This window comes from Ictidomys tridecemlineatus, chromosome 10, assembly GCF_052094955.1.
Source record: "Ictidomys tridecemlineatus isolate mIctTri1 chromosome 10, mIctTri1.hap1, whole genome shotgun sequence".
Lineage (NCBI taxonomy): Eukaryota > Metazoa > Chordata > Mammalia > Rodentia > Sciuridae > Ictidomys > Ictidomys tridecemlineatus.
Genome location: NC_135486.1, coordinates 33,301,533 through 33,319,981, shown reverse-complemented (window position 1 = coordinate 33,319,981; position 18,449 = coordinate 33,301,533). Strand labels below are relative to the sequence as shown.

Sequence of the window (18,449 nt, the reverse complement as noted above, 5' to 3'; positions counted from 1 at the left end):
TATAAAGATAAAAGTCACTAAAATTTGAGAAGAAACAAGCAAAAAAAAAAAAAAAAAGGAAATCACTTGGGAGGAATAACCATTAATATTAAATATGTATATTTTCTGCTGGTTTTGTTCTAATTTGAAGCTGTCGCTATCACAGAATGGATGAGTGGATGAGGGGGAGGCTGGGCTCTAGTGGCTTGCCTCATTGGACCCCTCTGAGCCTCAGGGTGCCCCTCTAGGAAATGGCAAAATTATCCCTGCTTCCAGTTCAAAGAGTTCTGGGGAAACAAGGGCAGAGTCAGGCGTGAGTTACCCCACGCCCCCACCCTCTCCTGGCTTTCACATTCTCAGTTCTTGGCGACAGCAGAGCTGCTCTGCCCCCGGAGGGATCCTGCAAGCTTTCATCTTGGACAGGGACTAACAGGAGAGCCCTCCCCACCCCCAACACACACACTGCCTATAAGAAGCAAATGTAAAGCAGCCCGCCTCAGACGAGATGGAGGTACAGCCAACGTAGGGCCAGCAGGGAGTCACAGGTACTCAACTGGGTCTGTGGAATATTCTGGAAAGAAAAGCTGTGGTGGTGTTTGGGGGGGGAGGGGGGTATGGCAGGAAAGAGTCAAGTCCTCTCTGATGTGCTGACTTTCCAAGTGCATAGTCAAGGGGTGAGGAGACATAAAGGAAAGATGAGATGGTGGCTGTCTGGGGACAGGGCCAGGACATTCCTCTCTCTCTCCAGCCAGTTTCAACCCAAGACTAGGAAGCAACCCTGTGACAAAAGGCAAAGTAGGTCTGCCCAGGACCTGGTTCTTTTTCTGGCCGCTACCTAAAATATCTCAATAAACCCTTTCGCTTCAGAGAAAATAAATAAATAAGACCAAGCCTGGCCCTCCTTCCTCTGATTCTCACATGGGCATCCTGGGGAGGAGCTGGAGGGGTGAGGGCAGCAAGGACTCTGTCAACAGATGAGCCCTGGGCATGGAGGAGCAGGGTCCTTCCTTGGCCTTCACTTCCTCTCACACAAAACAAAGGACTGGACATAACTGGTTCCAAGTCTTTCCAAGCTCAGGCTTCTAAGGGTCCTAGGAGCTTTGGGGGCTTCCTTCTAACCCATTTTTTTTAGCCTATTATTACTACTGCTGCTCCTACTGAGGCAATAGCCATGCATGGGGAAGGTCACAGGCCACTCCCCCCTAGAGCTCATGACCACAGCACAGCCCTGTTTTCCTGCTAGTGGTCAACTTCACATCCGAGTTGTCTCTACCAGCCCTGCAGGGAGATGGAGATTTCCTGCCTTTTTGGGAGATTTCTCTCTCTTCTACACACACACACACACACACACACACACACACACACACACACACAGGAAAAGTTAGCAGCCTTCCATGAAGACCACTGGGAATTCTACAGACTGGGACAAGGGTTGAGTAAGAGCCAGCTCCCCAGCTGCAGCTGAGTATAAGACTCAGCACAGTCTCTGCAAAACAAAAAGTGAACAAGCTAGCTAGCCCAGAAGCCGCCCGGCCAGCGGTGATGCAAGAAGACAATGGGCTCTTCCCAGGCTGGGCCACTAAGTCCCGTGGTTGTTGAGACCAGGCCTTGGAACCCTGCCAGAGCTGGGAGGGTGCAGTGCTGGTCACGTGATGTTCCCTACCAGAGCTGTGGAACTGGAAGGGGTCTTGCACTGGGTGGATTGTTCTCCATCCCCCACCTTCCCTCCTCAGGCCAGACAGCCAGAAATCCACAGGCCAAGGGACAGAACCTCAGCTTGCCTTGTTCCAATACATGCTGCTTTCTTGGCAGGTGACCAGTTCTCTGTGGTCATGTCTCACTTGTACCTCTGTTTTGTTGATCAACCTCCTCCGGTCAGCTAACTCATTCTCTCTGGGCTTCATTTTAAAATCAGAAAGGGATTCCTTCCATCTTGTCCATGCTGGGTGTGGCCAGTGTGAGGGAATTAGAACTTGAGAATAACTGGACTTGTCCATGTCTCCTGAATTTTGGTCTTATCCTCTTGGGAGAGACAACCTGATGGGCTTATTGGAAGGACAGAGGTAGAGCTCCAACTTTCAAAATCCCACTCCAAATCTCCTTGAAGTCATTCCAGGCACCACAGATTAAAATGTTCTTTCTTCTTCTTCCCTTCTCTTTTCATTCTCTCTCTCTCTCTCTCTCTCTCTCTCTCTCTCTCTCTCTCTCTCTCTCTCTCTCTCTCTCCCACACACACACACTTTTGTGCGGGGATTCGGCTCAGGAATGCTTTACCACTGAGCCACATCCCGACGCCTTCTTTTATTATTGATTTTGAGACAGGGTCACTCTAAGTTGTTGAGGTGGGCCTGGAATTTACAGTCCTCCTGCCTCAGCCTCCTGAGTTGCTGGGATTACAAGTGTGCACCACCATAAACAGTTAGCTATTCCTTTCCTTCCAAACTCAGGAGCCCCTGTGGCCTAAGCCATCCATTTGCATTTATCTTTTATTGCCTGTAAAGTGAGCTATCTACTATGCATGAATATCCTGGAAGTTTCCTCAACTACAGTACAAGGTTTATTGAGACAAAACCTGCTTCTTTGTCTCCTCTGTAATTCTCACAGCGCCTAGCATACAACTGAGCACCCATTTGAGGCTCAAAAACATTTTGAGATTGCCCACCATGGCCAGAAGTGTGGTCAGGTATGGTGGCGCACATCTGTAATCTCAATCACTCCAGAGGTGAAGGAGGCTCACAAGTTTAAGTCCAATCAGAGCAACTCAGTAGATCCTGCCTAAAAAAATAATAATAATCCAGGAGCCCTGCTTGAACGTGACACTACTGTCAGGAGCGGGAGGTGGGAAATAACGACTACAGCAAACTTTCAAAAGCACCTCTTTTTCTCAGGCACTATGCCAAGAGGGTTCAAGGGCATTATTTAATGCAACAACCCCACGCAGGATATTTCACTTCCCAGTTTAAAGATGAATGTTAAGGAAGATTTAAGGCCTTTGCAAAAGATCACACAGTCAGTGCACAGACAGCCAGAACAGAACCAGGAAGTCGGACCCCAGGGTCCTTGCTCTTGCACGGTCTTCCACTTCCAAGACCAGATGCGCTCACTCAGAGTTTCACACGAACAACAAACTTGGTCAGAAGAGAACAGGAAAAAAGCAAACTATCTGGAGCAAAATCACACAAACAAGTGGGGAAACAAACACAAACTGGGGAAACGGGAGTAAGAGGAGAATGAGATTGATGTCAATATCCTGACTGTGAGCATGTCCTATAGTTATGCAAGATGCGACCGTGGGGACCGTAAAGGTACACGTGCTGAACTACTTCTGGCAAGTGCACATGGGTTAACTAGCTCAGTGAAACTTTCAATAATAATGATGATAGTAATAAATATCTGGGAGGCCAGGGATATAGCTCAGTTGGTAGAGTACTAGCCTTGCATGTACAAGATTCTGGGTTCTAATCCCCAGCACCCCCCCAACAACACACAAAGATCTATAGTCCCAGCAAGAGCATCTTTAGCCACCAATGAGTAGTCCTTGGCCTGTTTTGACCTGTCCCCAACACAAGATCACATGGGTAGAGCCCAGATGATACCACTAGGCCACTGAGAAACAGCATTCTTAGACTCAGAAGTCCCAGCTGTTATTTTTTATAATGCCATTTAGAGAGTCCCTCTTTCTTTTTCAAGGTTTCAGGTTCAGAGAGGATTTACCCAGGCTCACTCAGAAGGGGGCCAAAACTTGGCACAGCTCTGACTCAATCCCAGACAAGCCTTCCAGACCCTTGCAGGAGGGCCCAGCCACAGAGCACTCGTAGCTGTTTGCCACTCTCCTTTATCCTCCAGCTTCTCCTGCATCTCCAGCACCCAGCAGGCCCACCTCGCCTGTGCCACCGATTATCAGGGTAGCATGACAACAACCACAACAACCAATGGCCCCATGGCTGAGGACAATAGGATGGAGGAGGAAATGAGGCAGAGTCCTGGGGGCCACCGGTCCAACTCATCCAAGTTCTAGTCGTTCGCAAAACCCATCCAAGTCCCAGCAGCTGGGCAGCCTTCACGCTGGTTCCCATGACACTCGGGGCAGGTCATGTTGGAAGAGCTACAGAGCAGCGGGAATGGAAAGATAACCCCGACCTCTCCAGTCAGGTGCGCAATGCAAAGGTGTTGCACAGAATGCCCGGTGGGTGGCCAGGCTTCTGGATGACAAGGGATCCATCTTTAGCCCAGACCTAACTGGAAACCTTTATCCCCATCAGATGTGGAGCATGTCAGAGACAGGGGGAAAAAAAGTCAGCAACAAAACTTCAGGGACACCCACAGAGAAAGAAGTGGGGTGCATAATACAATATGGAATTTATCAGAGACTGTCCTAAAAGCAACACCATGGATCAGCCCTCTGTAATTAAAGTCTGAACAATTCATAAATGAAGCTTAAGAAAGTTCTGAATGTTGTGATAATGGTCCTGATATAGGAAACCAATATCCTAGCCCAGAATTTTATGGAATAAAAAAATTAGGAGAGTGGTCAGTCAAATGAGAAGATAGCAAGAAAACAGATGTGCACCAGATTCGAACAGTGAGTCCCATCTCAGTGAGGAGCAATGGAAGCGGATATCTCAAGCCTACTTTGGGGCATCGTGGTTTCTGTATGGCAAGGCCGGGGTTTCTGGTGTGTACACTATGCACAGTTCTTTCTCACTGTGGATCCAGTTAGCTCAGAGAGTACCTGATAAGGTCCTGCGTTCAACAACTATTCCAAGCTCAGATAGATAAGCACCCTATTGAGCCAGACTGTGCAAACTATCCCTCCCTGCCACCTCTTACTGACCAGCTTGGCCACGTTGAGTTCTGCAGGAATGTGGCCTATAATCCTGGCATCTCCATGGAGGCTGGAAGGGTGGGCAGCAGGAGAGCAGACATTAGGACCTTCTCTCCATGATCAACCTGTTGAAGGAGGTGGCTACCCCACCCACCCACCCAAAATGGGGCAACCAACAACAGGTGGTAACAACAGACGCCCGCTGACATCACACCTAGAAGTAAGGTAGACGCAGGGAGGCTCACGGGATGGTCTTCCTTTTATGTCGTCACTTTCATGGGCCCTGCATCGGTCCCTTCCCAGAATGAAAAGTAAACCTAGAAAAACAGATCAGAGCTTGGTTCTGTGGCTTTGTCAAGCAGAGACGGGTCTGTGGGGACAGATGATGATTCTTCTTTGGGGAAAGTGCTACAGCCTTAGCCTTGGGCCCCAGGAAGGCTGAGAACTGAGTAGTGGCTTGATGGGATGACAATGGCTGGGAACCGGAGAGTTCCATGGCCTCACCCCTAACACCCTGCCAGGGACTCTTCGCTCATTCTTCACGCAAGCAACCCTTAGACAAGGAAGTTTCTCAAACAAAAGGGACAAGGGCCTGTGCTGGAACCCCAAACTGCCTGATGGGCCATGAGCCTGGACTATTAGACTGGAATCAGAAAGGCCCAGATCCGATCCCAGTCCTGGCACCTAAAGCTGTGCCACTTTGGGCAAGTTGGTTCCATTCTCAGCTTCCATTTTCTCAGTGTAATGGGGACAAATAACATTCAATTCAAGGGTGGTGATGACTCAGTATGATGATGTGCTTATTTAAATAGTCCCCTTAGTGGGGCATTGGTATCCCCATTTCAAACTGAGAAAGTTAAAGCTAAGGAAGGCTAATAGCTTGTCCTAGACACTTTAACCCTAATTGTCACATCCCTAACCAATGCCTGTTCTATTGCCCCACATTGGTGCATAATCATCCACTCAGTATATATTTACTGAAAGTTTACTAAGTACATAAACCAGGTACCACTGTGAGTTACTGTTCCAAGAGTAGAACTGGTCTGTTTAAGACAACTGCGTTCTTGGATCCAGCATGGCTAATGGTACCTCCACAGAAGAAGGTACCAATAAGGCATTCCCTGCCCTCAGGCCACATACAGTCTCCTGGGTAAGAAAGGCACAGCCAGGTGAAGGCACAGCAGAGCAGGCAGAACCCATCAGGAGAAGCAGGAGTTCTCAGCCAGGGCTGAATGCTACAATTACCTGGGGGCCTTGATCACATGACAGTGCCTTGGCCCTGCCTGCAAAGAAGGCTGTTTATTTGGCGTGGGGTGGGTCTCAGCTGTCGGCATCCCATAAAATCTCCCCAGATGATGCTAGCTAACATGTGGGCAGGACTGAGATCCCACATAGAGGGCCTCATCCATCAAAGTGTGGTTGGATTCCAGCTGTATTGGCATCACCTCTGAGCTTGTTAGAAATGTAGATTCTCAGGCCCAGCCCAGACCTACTAGTCTGGGTTGAATCTGCATGTCAACATGATCCCAGGTGGATGCAGCGGCCTGAGAAGCACTTTGGGCAGGTCAGTGAGAGGTAGACCCTTCCCTACAGGCCAAGCAGAGAAGTCCTTTCCCAGGTGCACTGAGAGACAAAGCCCACCTGCCCCCGCCAGGCAGAGAATACCCTAGTGATTAGGGCAGGGGCACTGGTGCCTATGGGGAGCCACGTGGCCAAATTCTGCTTCTCTTTTCTCCTCCAAGCTGCACCTGGGTCTGCATCATGGGGCTCCATGTCTAGAGCTGCTGGAATCCCAACAAACCCTTCTGTGACTAAGAGGAAATCTGCAGTCACCATTTAAGGAATAAGAAGAAAAAGGAGTTTCCTCCCCTTCCACACAGTCCTGGTCCCCACTGTCCCTTCCCCCTCCTGGAGTGCTCTTCTCACAGAAGAGGCAAGCTAAGGACAGCACTGGCTCCGCATAGCCCCCATGAGAGAGCAGGCTGCCCGGCCACCCATAAAGACGGCACTGTCACTGCAGGCATGGAGGTGGCTGGTACCAGCTAAGCCTAGTGAAGGAGGGAATCCTCGAGAGACAGCCAGACAGAGGCACTCACATCATCTGGCCCCTCCAGCATTTCGCACCCCACCCCAGCTCCGGATCCTGCTACCACTTCTGTCTTTGTCTCTGTCTATCTGGGGAGTGTGTGTGTGTGTGTGTGTGTGTGTGTGTGTGTGTGATTTTTCACACGTGCCTGCCTCTAAACTCCCATCAGACTCGGAGCAGCCCTCCCCAGCTCCTCCTTTGTCACTGCCCACAGTACTGAGTGCAGACACTTGCACCCAGCAGGGGTCCAATAAATACTATTTGTATTCACGTGCACACATTTCCTAAGGGTCAAACCCATAGCTCCAGGCTAACAAAGAGCTTCTCAGAAGCAGGCATTTATTAAGGATGACTAGCAGCACAGTGAGATTCTATGAGAGAAAAGAAGAAAAAGATAAAGCATTCCTTGAAAAAGCTCATTTCAGACTTACAAAGAGCAAGCCTAAGACCAAGAAAAGCAGGCCCTTCCATGCAGTCAGGCAGGCCTATGGACACTGGCACATGCCAACACAATGCTCCAGTCTTTTGGCTTGCTGATGGATTGGCATGAGTCCTCCAGTCTCCTCTAGTCCTCTCGAGTACTTCTGCCACTCACCCACACCCACATCCACGATACCAGGTGCACAGAACGGGAGTGAACACCCAGAGTCAGAAAGGGAGAAGGCTCAAGACAGGAACCTTTCTACACCCGATGCCCTCAGCATCTGACTCAAGAGCACCTCATCGTCCCTCCACTTCGCCCCAGAGCCACCCACACTGCCTGCTTTGTCATTTGAGGCTTCCAAGTATTGGACCTCAGCCAGAATCCAAGGCGGCTTCTCTGTGCCCTTGAACAGAAAACTTCAGGGTGCCATGTAAGGTTGTTCTCATTGTGAAAACAAGAAAAATCCAGACAAAACTCATGGCCAGACAAGGGCTTCAGTCTGGACTCAAAGTGGGGCTTTCTCCAGGAACTTATCAAATCCACCCCCATTCAAAAGGCTACTTCACAGTGTACCGTACAAGTTTAGGTAATGAGGGGTCAATAAATAAGGGTAAGTGGGCATGGTCAAGGATTCTGACTATATGCGACTATACAGTCTAATACAGTAGCCACTAGCCACATGTGGCCATTTAAATTAAAAAAAAAATTCTTTTGCAGTGCTTGGATTGAACCTAGGGCCTTACATATGCGAGGCAAGCACCCTTCCACTGAGCTACATACCCAGCCCCTTAAATTTAAATTTAACTTAGTTTAAATTCAAAATTCAAATCTTCAGTCACATGAGCCACATTTCAAGTGCTTAGTAGCCACATGGAACTAGTGGCTGCCACGTTGGGCAGTGTAGATACAGAACATTTCTCTCTGCACAGAAACTTCTATTGGGCAGCACGAATATCAAGCATTTATATATTTCAGGTGAAGTAATGAGCAGGGTCTTCTGCTCTCTCCCAGTTTGCTGGAGAGTCTCTCGGCCCCCGAGGAGTGCTGAGCAGAGGAAGGACATGTTCACAATGCATTAAGCAATGGGCTGAGATTCTTCCCCCCACACAAAGGCCCTGGAGCAAAGCTTGCAGGGCTGCCTACCACTTGAGTCCTCTTAGCATGCATTTGTGTACACACACCGTCTCTCCTTCCTAAGGGGACCCGTCCTTTTGCTTTCATCACAGGGACTGTGAAGTCAGATGCTGTAGCCAGTTCCCTGCCAGAAAGGCCACCTGCTGCCTTGTTCTAGCCAGAATCCTGTTCTGACGCCCTCTGGACAGTTCCAAGCATTTCTCGGCGGTACTTTCTAACCTGGTGTCACTGGGGAGAAAATCTTTCAGAGGACAGGTCGGATCAGCACCCTGGACAGCAACCTCTCAGCGCTCCAGAAAGTTTCCACATGCCCCTGTTCCTCAAACACACCTTCAGAAGGAACTGTCCCCTCGCAGACCAGTATAGGTGCCTGAGAGGGTTTCCCACCTAACACCTAACCTCTAACACCTCAACCTTGTCTTCAGAACAGAGGCAGGTCAGCTCAGAAGTTTCAAAGGCTCCTCACCAGCACCAAGACATCTAGCTCCTCAGTTCCAAAGTCAAGGCTCTCTGCAGTCCGGCCCCCGCTGGTCTCTAGTTGCACCTTTGACAGCCTCATGTGCTCAGTTCACCATGTCCCCACCCCAGGTGCTTCCCTCCTCTAAAACCTTTGGCTGTTCTTTTGCCCCACCATTTCCTTACCTTTGCCTATTTGACTCCTTCCCACCAGAGGACAAAGCCAGTCCCCACATCTTTTCCAAACCTCCCCCAAGAACTTTGGTCTATGTTGATTCCCTCCCTCCTCTGACATCCCAAAGCACTTCTAGTTCAGAGCACACTTTAAGAAACTCCATGACATAGCATCACGTCCAATGACTAGTGTCATAGGAGCATTTTAAAGTTCCAGGTGGGCCAGTATGTGAAAGAAGAACTAGATTTTGCCAGCAACTCGTCACACTAACACAAGTAAAAGTCATGCCACCTTTCAGAGTTTCAGTTTCTTGTTGGGTAAAATAAGGATCTTGGACTAAAATATTTCTACTATTCATGAATTGAGGATTCTCTCAAAACTAGTTTCCACCTAGAGAAGCACTCTGCATACAATAGGGCCTTGAAAGGGTAACTGCAGATGCAATGATTATTTTATAAAACATGGGCAGAGCCCAGAGCTGGGATCAGCCAGAGAATCCTGGGTTAGTTCCCAATACAAAGTTCCAAAGGCTTTAGTTCCACTCTGTGGGTGATGATGATCAGAAAGGGATCAAGTTTCTGTCCCTGCCTATGTCACATAGGAAAATTGGCTGTGGCCTCAGAGGCATTTTCCTTCATAAAGAATGCGTTAACTCCACATGTGGAAAAATACTACACAACAGATTTTCCAACAATGACATGATAACAATGTCTGTCATGCAACTTTCTCTCATTTAGGTCAACTAACACCCGCAGCAGTGTACTCACTTCATTCCTAATTACGGAAAATAACAGGAAGCAAACAAGTGGGAGACGCCCCCAAGTAAAACTCGGGCTGGTGTCACAAGTCAAGGCATTCCAGGGGGAAAGTGACTTTGAATCTCAACTCAATATTAGACTCCCTTGTCAAAAAGATAGTTATGATGCTTCCTCATATTTAATAATCCTATCCTCAAAGCTTTTGTCTAATGTATCTACACACAATAAGATATAGAGGTGACAATTCCTCTCTTGCATAAGGAGAATTAAGGCCAGAAATGTTTAATAACTTTTACACTACAAATAAAGATCCAACTATACCACGAATGTCATTGGAATAGTTTCAGGGACTTAGGCAACGCACACATAGACACATGTCTATGCATATCAGATGACTCTTACTAATAGAAAGGGAGAACTTATGAAACTTCCCTAGAACTTTAAGCTTCCATTAAGTACTTGTTTTTTTTTTTTTTTTTTTTTTTAAATCTTATTGCCAAAGCAAATTGGCTAGCATCGGCATAAAAGGAGGGAACTCTCATCACTGGGGAAAGTCCTTGGAATTCTTCTGCCAGCCATCCACTTTCATTCCAGAAAAATCACAAGATCTGAGAACAAAACTTAGATCTGGCCCCAGCTGGCCAAAGCTGGATCCAGGAACACTAGCTGAAGCCTGAATTCCCCTGTCCTACCCGGCCTTTCCCCAAGTTGCCCAGTCTATGTGCTGAGAGAGGCAAAGCAGGATACCCCAGCACAAGTATGGCAAAACAAAGACCCCAGCACTTGGGGTCATTGAGTTTTCAAGTGTGGCTATATCAAGTCCATGGCAGGTACTTTCTCTTGCCCAAGCCTTTAATAGGTCACCCACGTCTAATGTCATAGTCCATTAACAGGCAGTGCTGTCTGGAATTAGCAAATGTTTCTTATATTTGAAGATACATCTCTCATCACCTAGAAGGCAAAGATGGGGCCGGATAAGCCTCTGTGTTGTTCCCAAAAGACATAGTATCCCTGCCTCAAAGAGTGGGTGCTCTGTAAATGCTTGGTGATGATAATAAGAATGATCAGATCTTCTCAAGAAGTTCCTCTGCCACCTACGGGCAGAACTAGGTAGAAGCTAAGTACCTGGGGCTGTGTGGGGCCCACCTGGAGGACAGCAGACCAGGCTTCCTCCAACTCTAGGTGCCAAGGACTTTCTTACTCTAGGACTCAGACAGGCGGTGGAAATCCTCTCTTCCAAGCCCTGAGCGGCTGATCTCAGGCTGTTTATCTCGTTAACTCTGTTTATTGTGATCCTGGTAAGAGGTTCTGAAGCCCTTCAAGCCCCTCTCTAATTAAATTCATTACAACAGATTGGGGCTTTCTTTCTAGATCTTAGAAAAATTAACAACATGATTAGCATCATAATGACTGGGAGAGGGGCTGCCAGGGAGGCCTTTCAGGAGGGGCTGGGCCAGTCAGGGAAGGGAAGATTGAGGAGGAGCAGGTGAAGGAAGAGAGGGCAGATGCTCAGGCAGCTGCTTCCCAGAGGAGGGGATCTGCAGGAGCCAGAGACAGAGGCCTGAGGGGATGACCCCTCCGTGCCCCAAACACTCCACCTTTTTCATAGAGTTGCATTTGGGAGAAAAGAGAAAGGACAAGAAATTAATCAATGACATAAATCCCAGAGATGTGGCTTCTGGGACAAGAACTTAAACCAATTTTCTAATTTTATACAGAGAAACACATTTAAGTTCTGTTAATAGTAAAGCCAGAAGTATAAGCCCTTTTTAAGATGATTGTCCTGTCCCTGCAAGACAGGCAGGAGCAGGGTGAGGGTAGAGAGCAGATAAGAGGAAGCAGACCACTTATTTCCTCCCTAGAGAACCTGAACCTGCCAAGTTTTTACTAATACATCTGGTGGGTTCCCTCCTCTAGAACACCCTCCTTGTCTAGCAAATTCTATCAATCTGTCCAGGCTCAAGGCCACAGCCCCCTCCTCTGTGAACAGCAGTTACCACTTGAGGAGCATTTGCTCCCCACTGGGTATTGAGCAGGGCCTTCCTATCTTTAGCACATCTAATCCTTATGACAGCTCCATAAGGCTATATTAGTATCTGCATTTTACAGTGAACTTCAGCAGCCCAGAAGCAAGTGGAAGAAGCAGGGCTGAAGCCTAGGGTTATCTGACCTCAAAGGTCACATCACCTCCCCAACTCCAACAGCTTGGTCCAGTTGACAGATCATGCCTACTGAGAACGGTTACTGTCCAGGGTCTAAGCAGCCTTCATCACACACCATTGTGTATTGTTCCCAAGGTGCTTTCTGTGCCTTACTTCTCCAATTGGAAGCAGGAACCACATTTCTGTCTTTCACAGGGATATCATAGGTACTCAAAAATGCATTTTAACTGAGCCTATCTAACAGATTTTCCTAAACTGTACATGAAAACAAAATATTCCAGTTCTTTATTTTCCAACAAGCCTGGGAGAGCTCAGTATAATAGATGACAGGACATGGACTTTGAAATCAAACAAATGTAGGTTTAAATTCTACCTCTGGCCAGGCACCGTGCTGTATGCCTGTAATTTTAGCAGCTCAGGAGGCTGAGGCAGGAGGATTGCCAGTTCAAAGCCAGCCTCAGCAACTTACAGAGGCTCTAAGCAACTCAGTGAGACCCTGTCTCGAAATAAAATACAAAAAGGGCTGGGGAATATGGCTCAGTGGTTGAATGTCTCTGTGTTCAATCGCTGGTACACACACAAAAAAATCTGCCTCTGCAATTACCTGTTTTGAGATCTTAAACAAGTAAGACCCTCCCCAAATTTGTTTCATTATCTGAAAAGCCTGAATCCTAACTAAAACTCTTGTCTAGTTAACTCAAAGGATGAAATGAGGTGATTCACATAAAGCCTACAGTAGGATACCCAGCACATAGTAAGCACTCAGTAATGATGACTACTGCTATTAAGCCACTTACCTGGCCCCCAGCTTGCCTCAGGGGCTAATGAAAGGAGGGTGGCTCCAGGGTTCTCAAGCTGGCTGGACAATCTGACCAATGCCCTGGGTCAGCAAAGCTGCAGAAGTGCCTACAGGAACCCAGCATAGCCCGAGCTCCCAGAACCTTCCCCTGCAGTCCCAGAGGCCAGGCCATGGGCATCCAACGTCTACCCTAGCAGCGAGGCCTGGATGCTACCTGGACATTTTGAGTCACTGCTCAAATGTTTGCCATCAAGCTGTGTCAGTCGAGGCATGGGGATCTAGCGTCAAAATTAGTTTGGTGGTTACTCCAGGTCCTCTGCTCACTGTGACCCCTCAGCCAAGTACCTACCATGCCAGGAACCCATTCAACCTTTCATAGCATTTCTTGTGCTGTTTTAATTTGTCTTCACTTCTTTCTCTCCAACTCAACTCATTTCTCAGCAACTAGCACAGTCTCGGTCCACATTTAAAGGCTTGGGACAGATGAATGAAATGAACTCAGTTGGCATGTGGGAAAGAGAAACGGCCACTCAGACAGATGAAGCCAGGAGTCTCCCGCCTCAGGTTCTTTTCCCAGTTTAGCTAGTCATGGTGACCTGTACTCAAGTATATAACTTCGGAGGGTGTCCCCTGCTTACTATCAGCCCACCCCCATCTGGACTGCTCTGATGACCTCTACCTGACTCTGACCCACTCATAACCCCAAGACCCCTTCATGCGTATCACTATCTCACAGTGCTTTCCTCACCTTGCTTCTGAGCATGACCCTGTGCAGGTACCTGCTATTCCGCCATCAGTTTGGAAGCTCCCTGAGGGCAGAATGGGCCTCCTTCCTCTGTTTGCTCTGGCATTCTAAGCACTTTCAGACCATGCTTTACCTCTAAAATGCAAGTTCTTAGGAGAGTGAAGTAAAGCAGTTGGGACCTTGACCCAAAGTTCCCTGTGGGTGTTTCTGCATGAAGCTGCAGCAGTACCCAGGGGGATTCAGCTACACCCCTCCAGCTGCCCCTCCAGCTGGGGGATCTGATAAGCTGAATCTCACCTCCTCCCCCACCCTTTTCCTGACAGTCAACTTCAGGGTCAGCTCTGCTACCATTCCTAATGACATCAACCAAGCCCTCTTCCCAGCCATCAAGAAGGGGGCTGACACCATGAGAATTTGAGATCCTGCTGTCTGATTACCTGTCTCTCTTACTTCCATGATGCTGGGACCTCTGGGACCTCCAAGTCTGCCTTACTTTTCCTCTCTGTAATCTCAGAGCCTAGCAGAGCAGCACAGTGTAGGGCTAACTGGGTATCTGTGAAATGAATAAGTTACAGATCCAGATTTCAGTTCCTCTTGTTTCTTCCCTCCCCCAGCACTCACCCCCAGCTGAACAGGCTGAGAGCTGAACTTCTCTGCCTCCCCCTTTCTCATCTAAAAATGTCTTTTTCTAAAGTCAAAGGTCAGATCCTTACACACCAACTCTTGGATGGTCTTAAGATCTCAGTATACTTCTGGTCTCCCAATCAGCCTGAGGGAGAGGCCTGGTACCAAAGGTAGGAAATAGGTTGCGACAGAGCGATCGGAGCCTTGGAATCCTGACTCACAGTCACTGCAAAAATAGGACCCTCCTCTGATCTGTCCCACTCGGAAATCCAAAGTCAAAACAAAACCCCCAGGTCTAAGCCATCTCCACAATGTGCCCCGGAAAGGACCAGCCCTTGAAACACACAGTCTTGTGCAGTCCACAGGGAGCCCGCAAGGCACAAACTGGCAGGTCTTGCCCCAGCTCTCTGGGGAGCTGGCTTTTCTCTTTGTACCTAGGTTTAGCTCCCCGTAGCCTTTGTGATGCCAAACAAGAGGACAAGGGGTGAGATTTGTTGGGCAAAACTGGAAAATATGTGCGCTGTTATCAGAATCCCCCACTTAACCTGAGCCCCAATCAAGCACTTCCAACGTCAGAACCATAATCCAATCAGCACTCGACAACAGCTGCAGGTGATGCCTCCTCCCTGTACCAGGAAAAGCTGGCAGCCCTGAGCCACTGATGCCAGGGGAAGCTTCCGCCCCACCCCCGCCCATGATGGGGAGGGGACACAGAAGGGTAACAATGCAGGGGGCAGCCAGTGCCCCAGACGTAGGAGCCCTAGGAGGCCCTGCCGGAGGCAGGAGGCAGGTAGAGTTGCCGCGCATCATCTGAAAGAGTCCAACTGTTCAGATTTCCAAAGTGAGGGAGCCTTGCAGAAAAGGGACAGGATCTGTGGGCAGTTTGCTCTTCACCTTCCAATTTCAGCCTCTGAGTTTCAGCTGAGGTCCCCAAGACAGGAAATGGGCTGTCATTTTCTGTTTCACAGTGGCAAACACAAGTTCTGGAGCTAAGTGTTAAGTCTCTTTCTTTCTCGGTATCATTGTCTCTCTCTCCCTCTCTCTTGCTCTCTCTCCACACACACAACATGCCTTCAGCTAAATCCAAAGACTAAGGGGAGAAATTGTTCCCTCAGAAGTGCCAGCTGGGTCAGGGTAAAAGGTAGAATGTATTCCATGGGTAGTAGACCCTCATGTCCTTCGACTCATCCTGCAAGGCCAATCCTCCTCACATCAGAGGGGCACGGACCCCTGCCTGCCCTCCTCTACCAGTCCCACCCCCACAGCTGGTATAGCCCCCTCCCCAGGGCTTCCATCTCCAGGCACATTTCCCTGGGCTTCTACTTATGCTTAAAGTTTTACAGGTTCTGAATGTGCCCATCTCTAGCCCCATCGAAACCATTCAACTCCTGCCCAACCAGTTCTCAAAGCCCTGCGGCCTGCCCTTGCCTTGCTGGAGATTTGACCGGAGCCCAGCAGGGCTCACCACAGTTCCAAGGGTAGATGAGACACACCAGGCCCTCATGCCAGGGAGACAGACAGGCAGAAAAGGGGCATTGTCCACTCCTCCAGACTGAGGGAAGAGGCATCTCTGCCCAGCACACACACACATGCCAAAAACCAAGGAAGGAACCAGAAGCAGACCCTGGCTCAGGGCAGCAGAGGGGCTGCCATGGGGACCAGAGTCTAGGTGATTCAGCACTCTGCCCACTCAGCCCAGCCCATGGGCCACACTCATGACAGCTCCCGGTGCCAAAGTGCTGATTTAGAGGCTGAGGAAGAATCCTTTCTAAAATCCAAAATTTTCTAGCACTCCAGCAGGGGTTCTCACCCAGACCTTTTACACCCCAAGGCTGAGAACAAGGCCCAGGATGAGCCTACTATCTGTCCCCTTGGACCCTGCACCTCTCCAATCCTAGTTTCCTTGTGCTCAGCACCCCCTCCCGAGTCCCTCTAGGAAACAAACCTAAACAGCTTGAGAAGAGGGGTGGCTGGAGAGGAACACAGAGGCCTACTAACCCCCAGTCTCCCTCCTCGTCAGCCGTGGACAGGATCAAACATGCAGAAATGGGTGAAAGTGGGTTGTGTCCACAACAGAAAGTACATTGGGCCTTTGAAGCCGGAGGCCGCCCTAAGCAGAGAAGGGGGGCTAGGGCCAGTAAGGAGCTGAGGACAAGCTGTGGGGCTCCAAGCAGCAGTGGGACAGGCAGGTGGAGAAGGTGATGTGGCGGGCCATCTGAGAGCCTAGGGGAGTAGGTGGGGTTCTTGAGAGGGACCATGGTGCAGGAGAGGAAACCAAGAGGCAGCTGGGAAGAGGCTGGGACAGGGTGTGCAGAGATGAGCTGGGGGAGGACAGAAAGGGTGAGGGAGCTAGTGGGGAGACAGGCACTCAGCTGAGTGACTGGGGGGCAAGGGATGGGGAAGAGATGGGGGAGGGCAAGGAGAGGGGCTGGTATCAGGGCAGAAGAAATAGGAACGAATAGGGTGATAAAAAGTGGGGTGTTGGGGAAAACAGAGGTATAAGGGCCAGCAGGGCTCATAGATGAGATGGGGACAGAGAAGTGAGGGAAAAGGGAGAGGATGCAGGAAGGGGGAGGGGATACTGCCAACGAGATGGAAAGGGTGTTGGGGTGAGGAGAGGTTAGGAGCTGGATGATGTGGGGGTGCGCTGGAAACATACAAGAATTGGATGATTCGGGAAAGATGACAATGTGGACAGAGGAAGGCATAGGGACGCGGACGGAGGGGGATGGGGTCAGGTCGGAGGATGGAGACCGACAGAGGAGGGCGGGAACAAGGGGGTGTCGCTAGATGGGTTTCCATGATCCCCGTTTTACCATTTTACTTCCAGCCCATCTCTCCGGTGTCCGCGCTCCCCTACCTCCAAGGGCTCAGGCTCCTGCTCCGGGCGCAGTCCAAGCTGTCCGCTGCCGGCGCCGCCACTTCCCCCACGTCCCCTGCAGCGCCGCTCGTCGCCAGCCGCCGCATTAGGGCAGAGACTAGCTCGTGCGCGTCCCCGGGCGGCCGGCGCGCCCCCGACGGCCTGCGTGCGCGCCCCCGCGCCCCTCCCTCCGCGCAGCGAGCGCCTGCTGAGCGAGGACCGGAGCACCGAGGAGGGAAGGAGGCTCGGGACGCGCCCTGCCCTACGCGGTGGGGAGTAGTTCGCGCACCTGGACTGCATGAAACCGTCCTTTCTCTTCTCAGCCGGCTCTGAGACCTTTTTGCAGACTGAAAATAATACTCAATGCACGGTTCCATTCGCTGAGCGCCTACTACGTGCTGACTACCCAGAGTATCAGTCCTGTGTATACCCCTTCACCAGAAGACAGACGGTGGCTCCTTGCGGGCAGGAATTTGTTGGACAGATCGTGTTCCCAGGGTGTAGCACAGAGACTTGCTTAAGGTAGACGCCCCAGGAATGTTTCTTGATTAAGAGTTGCTGCATCTGAATCGGGCGCAAAGGCTCACATCTGTAATCCCAGCGGTTGGGAGGTTGAGGCAAGAGGATGGCGAGTTTAAAGGAATCCTCGGCAAAAGCTAAGCAACTCAGTGAGACCCTGTCTCTAAAGAAAATGCAAAATAGGGCTGGAGATGTGGCTTAGTGGTCGAGTGCCTCTGAAATCAATTCCCGGTAGCCCTCCAAGAAAGAGTTGCTGGATGGCGAGTTGGGGCTGTGACTACTGCTGATAGTCTTGGAATCTTCTTTTTTAAATGGGAAGTTTTACCCACCCTAGGGAGACTCAGACCCCTGTCCCAGATTTCAGTTAGGATGGAAAAAGCCTGGGACTTGAACACCAAAGATTCAGATGTCAGTCCTCTCTCTGTAACTGTCACATGAGCAAGACACTTCTCCTGGATTTCTTCAAAGGAGCCATGAAAAATTGATTGCATGATTGTCCCAGGACGCTTCTAGCTTTGACTTGAAGAATCCATTAGGCCAGGACTAATGTGCAAGCATAGAGACCCCGGCTTAGAGTTACCACCTGAAACAGTGGAAAGATCCCAACTGGGAATCAGAATCTTAGTCTTGGAAGAACTTCTAGTTCAGCTCCCCATCCAAACTACTGTCCCATCTGAGGCCCCATCCAAAGCAGCACTGCACTCCTCTGCCTCTGTGCTCAAACAGCTCTTATCTAGGGACCACCTGGCTGCCTCTCTGTCTCCTTCTCCAGTTTGTAAACTCTGAATAGAAGAATGCATCTTGTTCGCTATATTATCCACCTCAGCACATTGTAGATGCTCAGTAAATACTTGCAGAAGGCAAGCATGACTACTAATGATAGATGAATCATCCAGGTAACTG

General features: G+C 49.6%; 1 protein-coding gene and 1 long non-coding RNA gene across 22 annotated transcripts in view; both read right to left on the bottom strand.

Annotated features, from left to right (window-relative positions):
• Nfasc (neurofascin) overlaps positions 1 to 17,187 on the bottom strand; it is a 174,483-nt gene extending 157,296 nt beyond the window's left edge. For 10 of the 21 annotated variants that reach the window (XM_078022662.1, XM_078022669.1, XM_078022672.1 and 7 more), the window contains exon 1: positions 17,028 to 17,187. In XM_078022662.1, the coding sequence (XP_077878788.1) occupies positions 17,028 to 17,134 (107 nt within the window). In that variant the 5' untranslated portion in view covers positions 17,135 to 17,187. Of the gene's footprint in view, positions 1 to 16,983 lie in introns of all 21 variants that reach the window. The other 11 variants (XM_078022680.1, XM_078022671.1, XM_078022682.1 and 8 more) reach the window with 5 other exon arrangements.
• On the bottom strand, positions 11,347 to 13,305 carry LOC144367190 (uncharacterized). The gene is made up of 2 exons (XR_013426484.1): positions 12,797 to 13,305; positions 11,347 to 11,435 (listed from the first exon to the last, which is right to left on the bottom strand). It is a non-coding gene; the product is annotated as an uncharacterized LOC144367190 (long non-coding RNA).
• Positions 17,188 to 18,449: the final 1,262 nt, after the last annotated feature.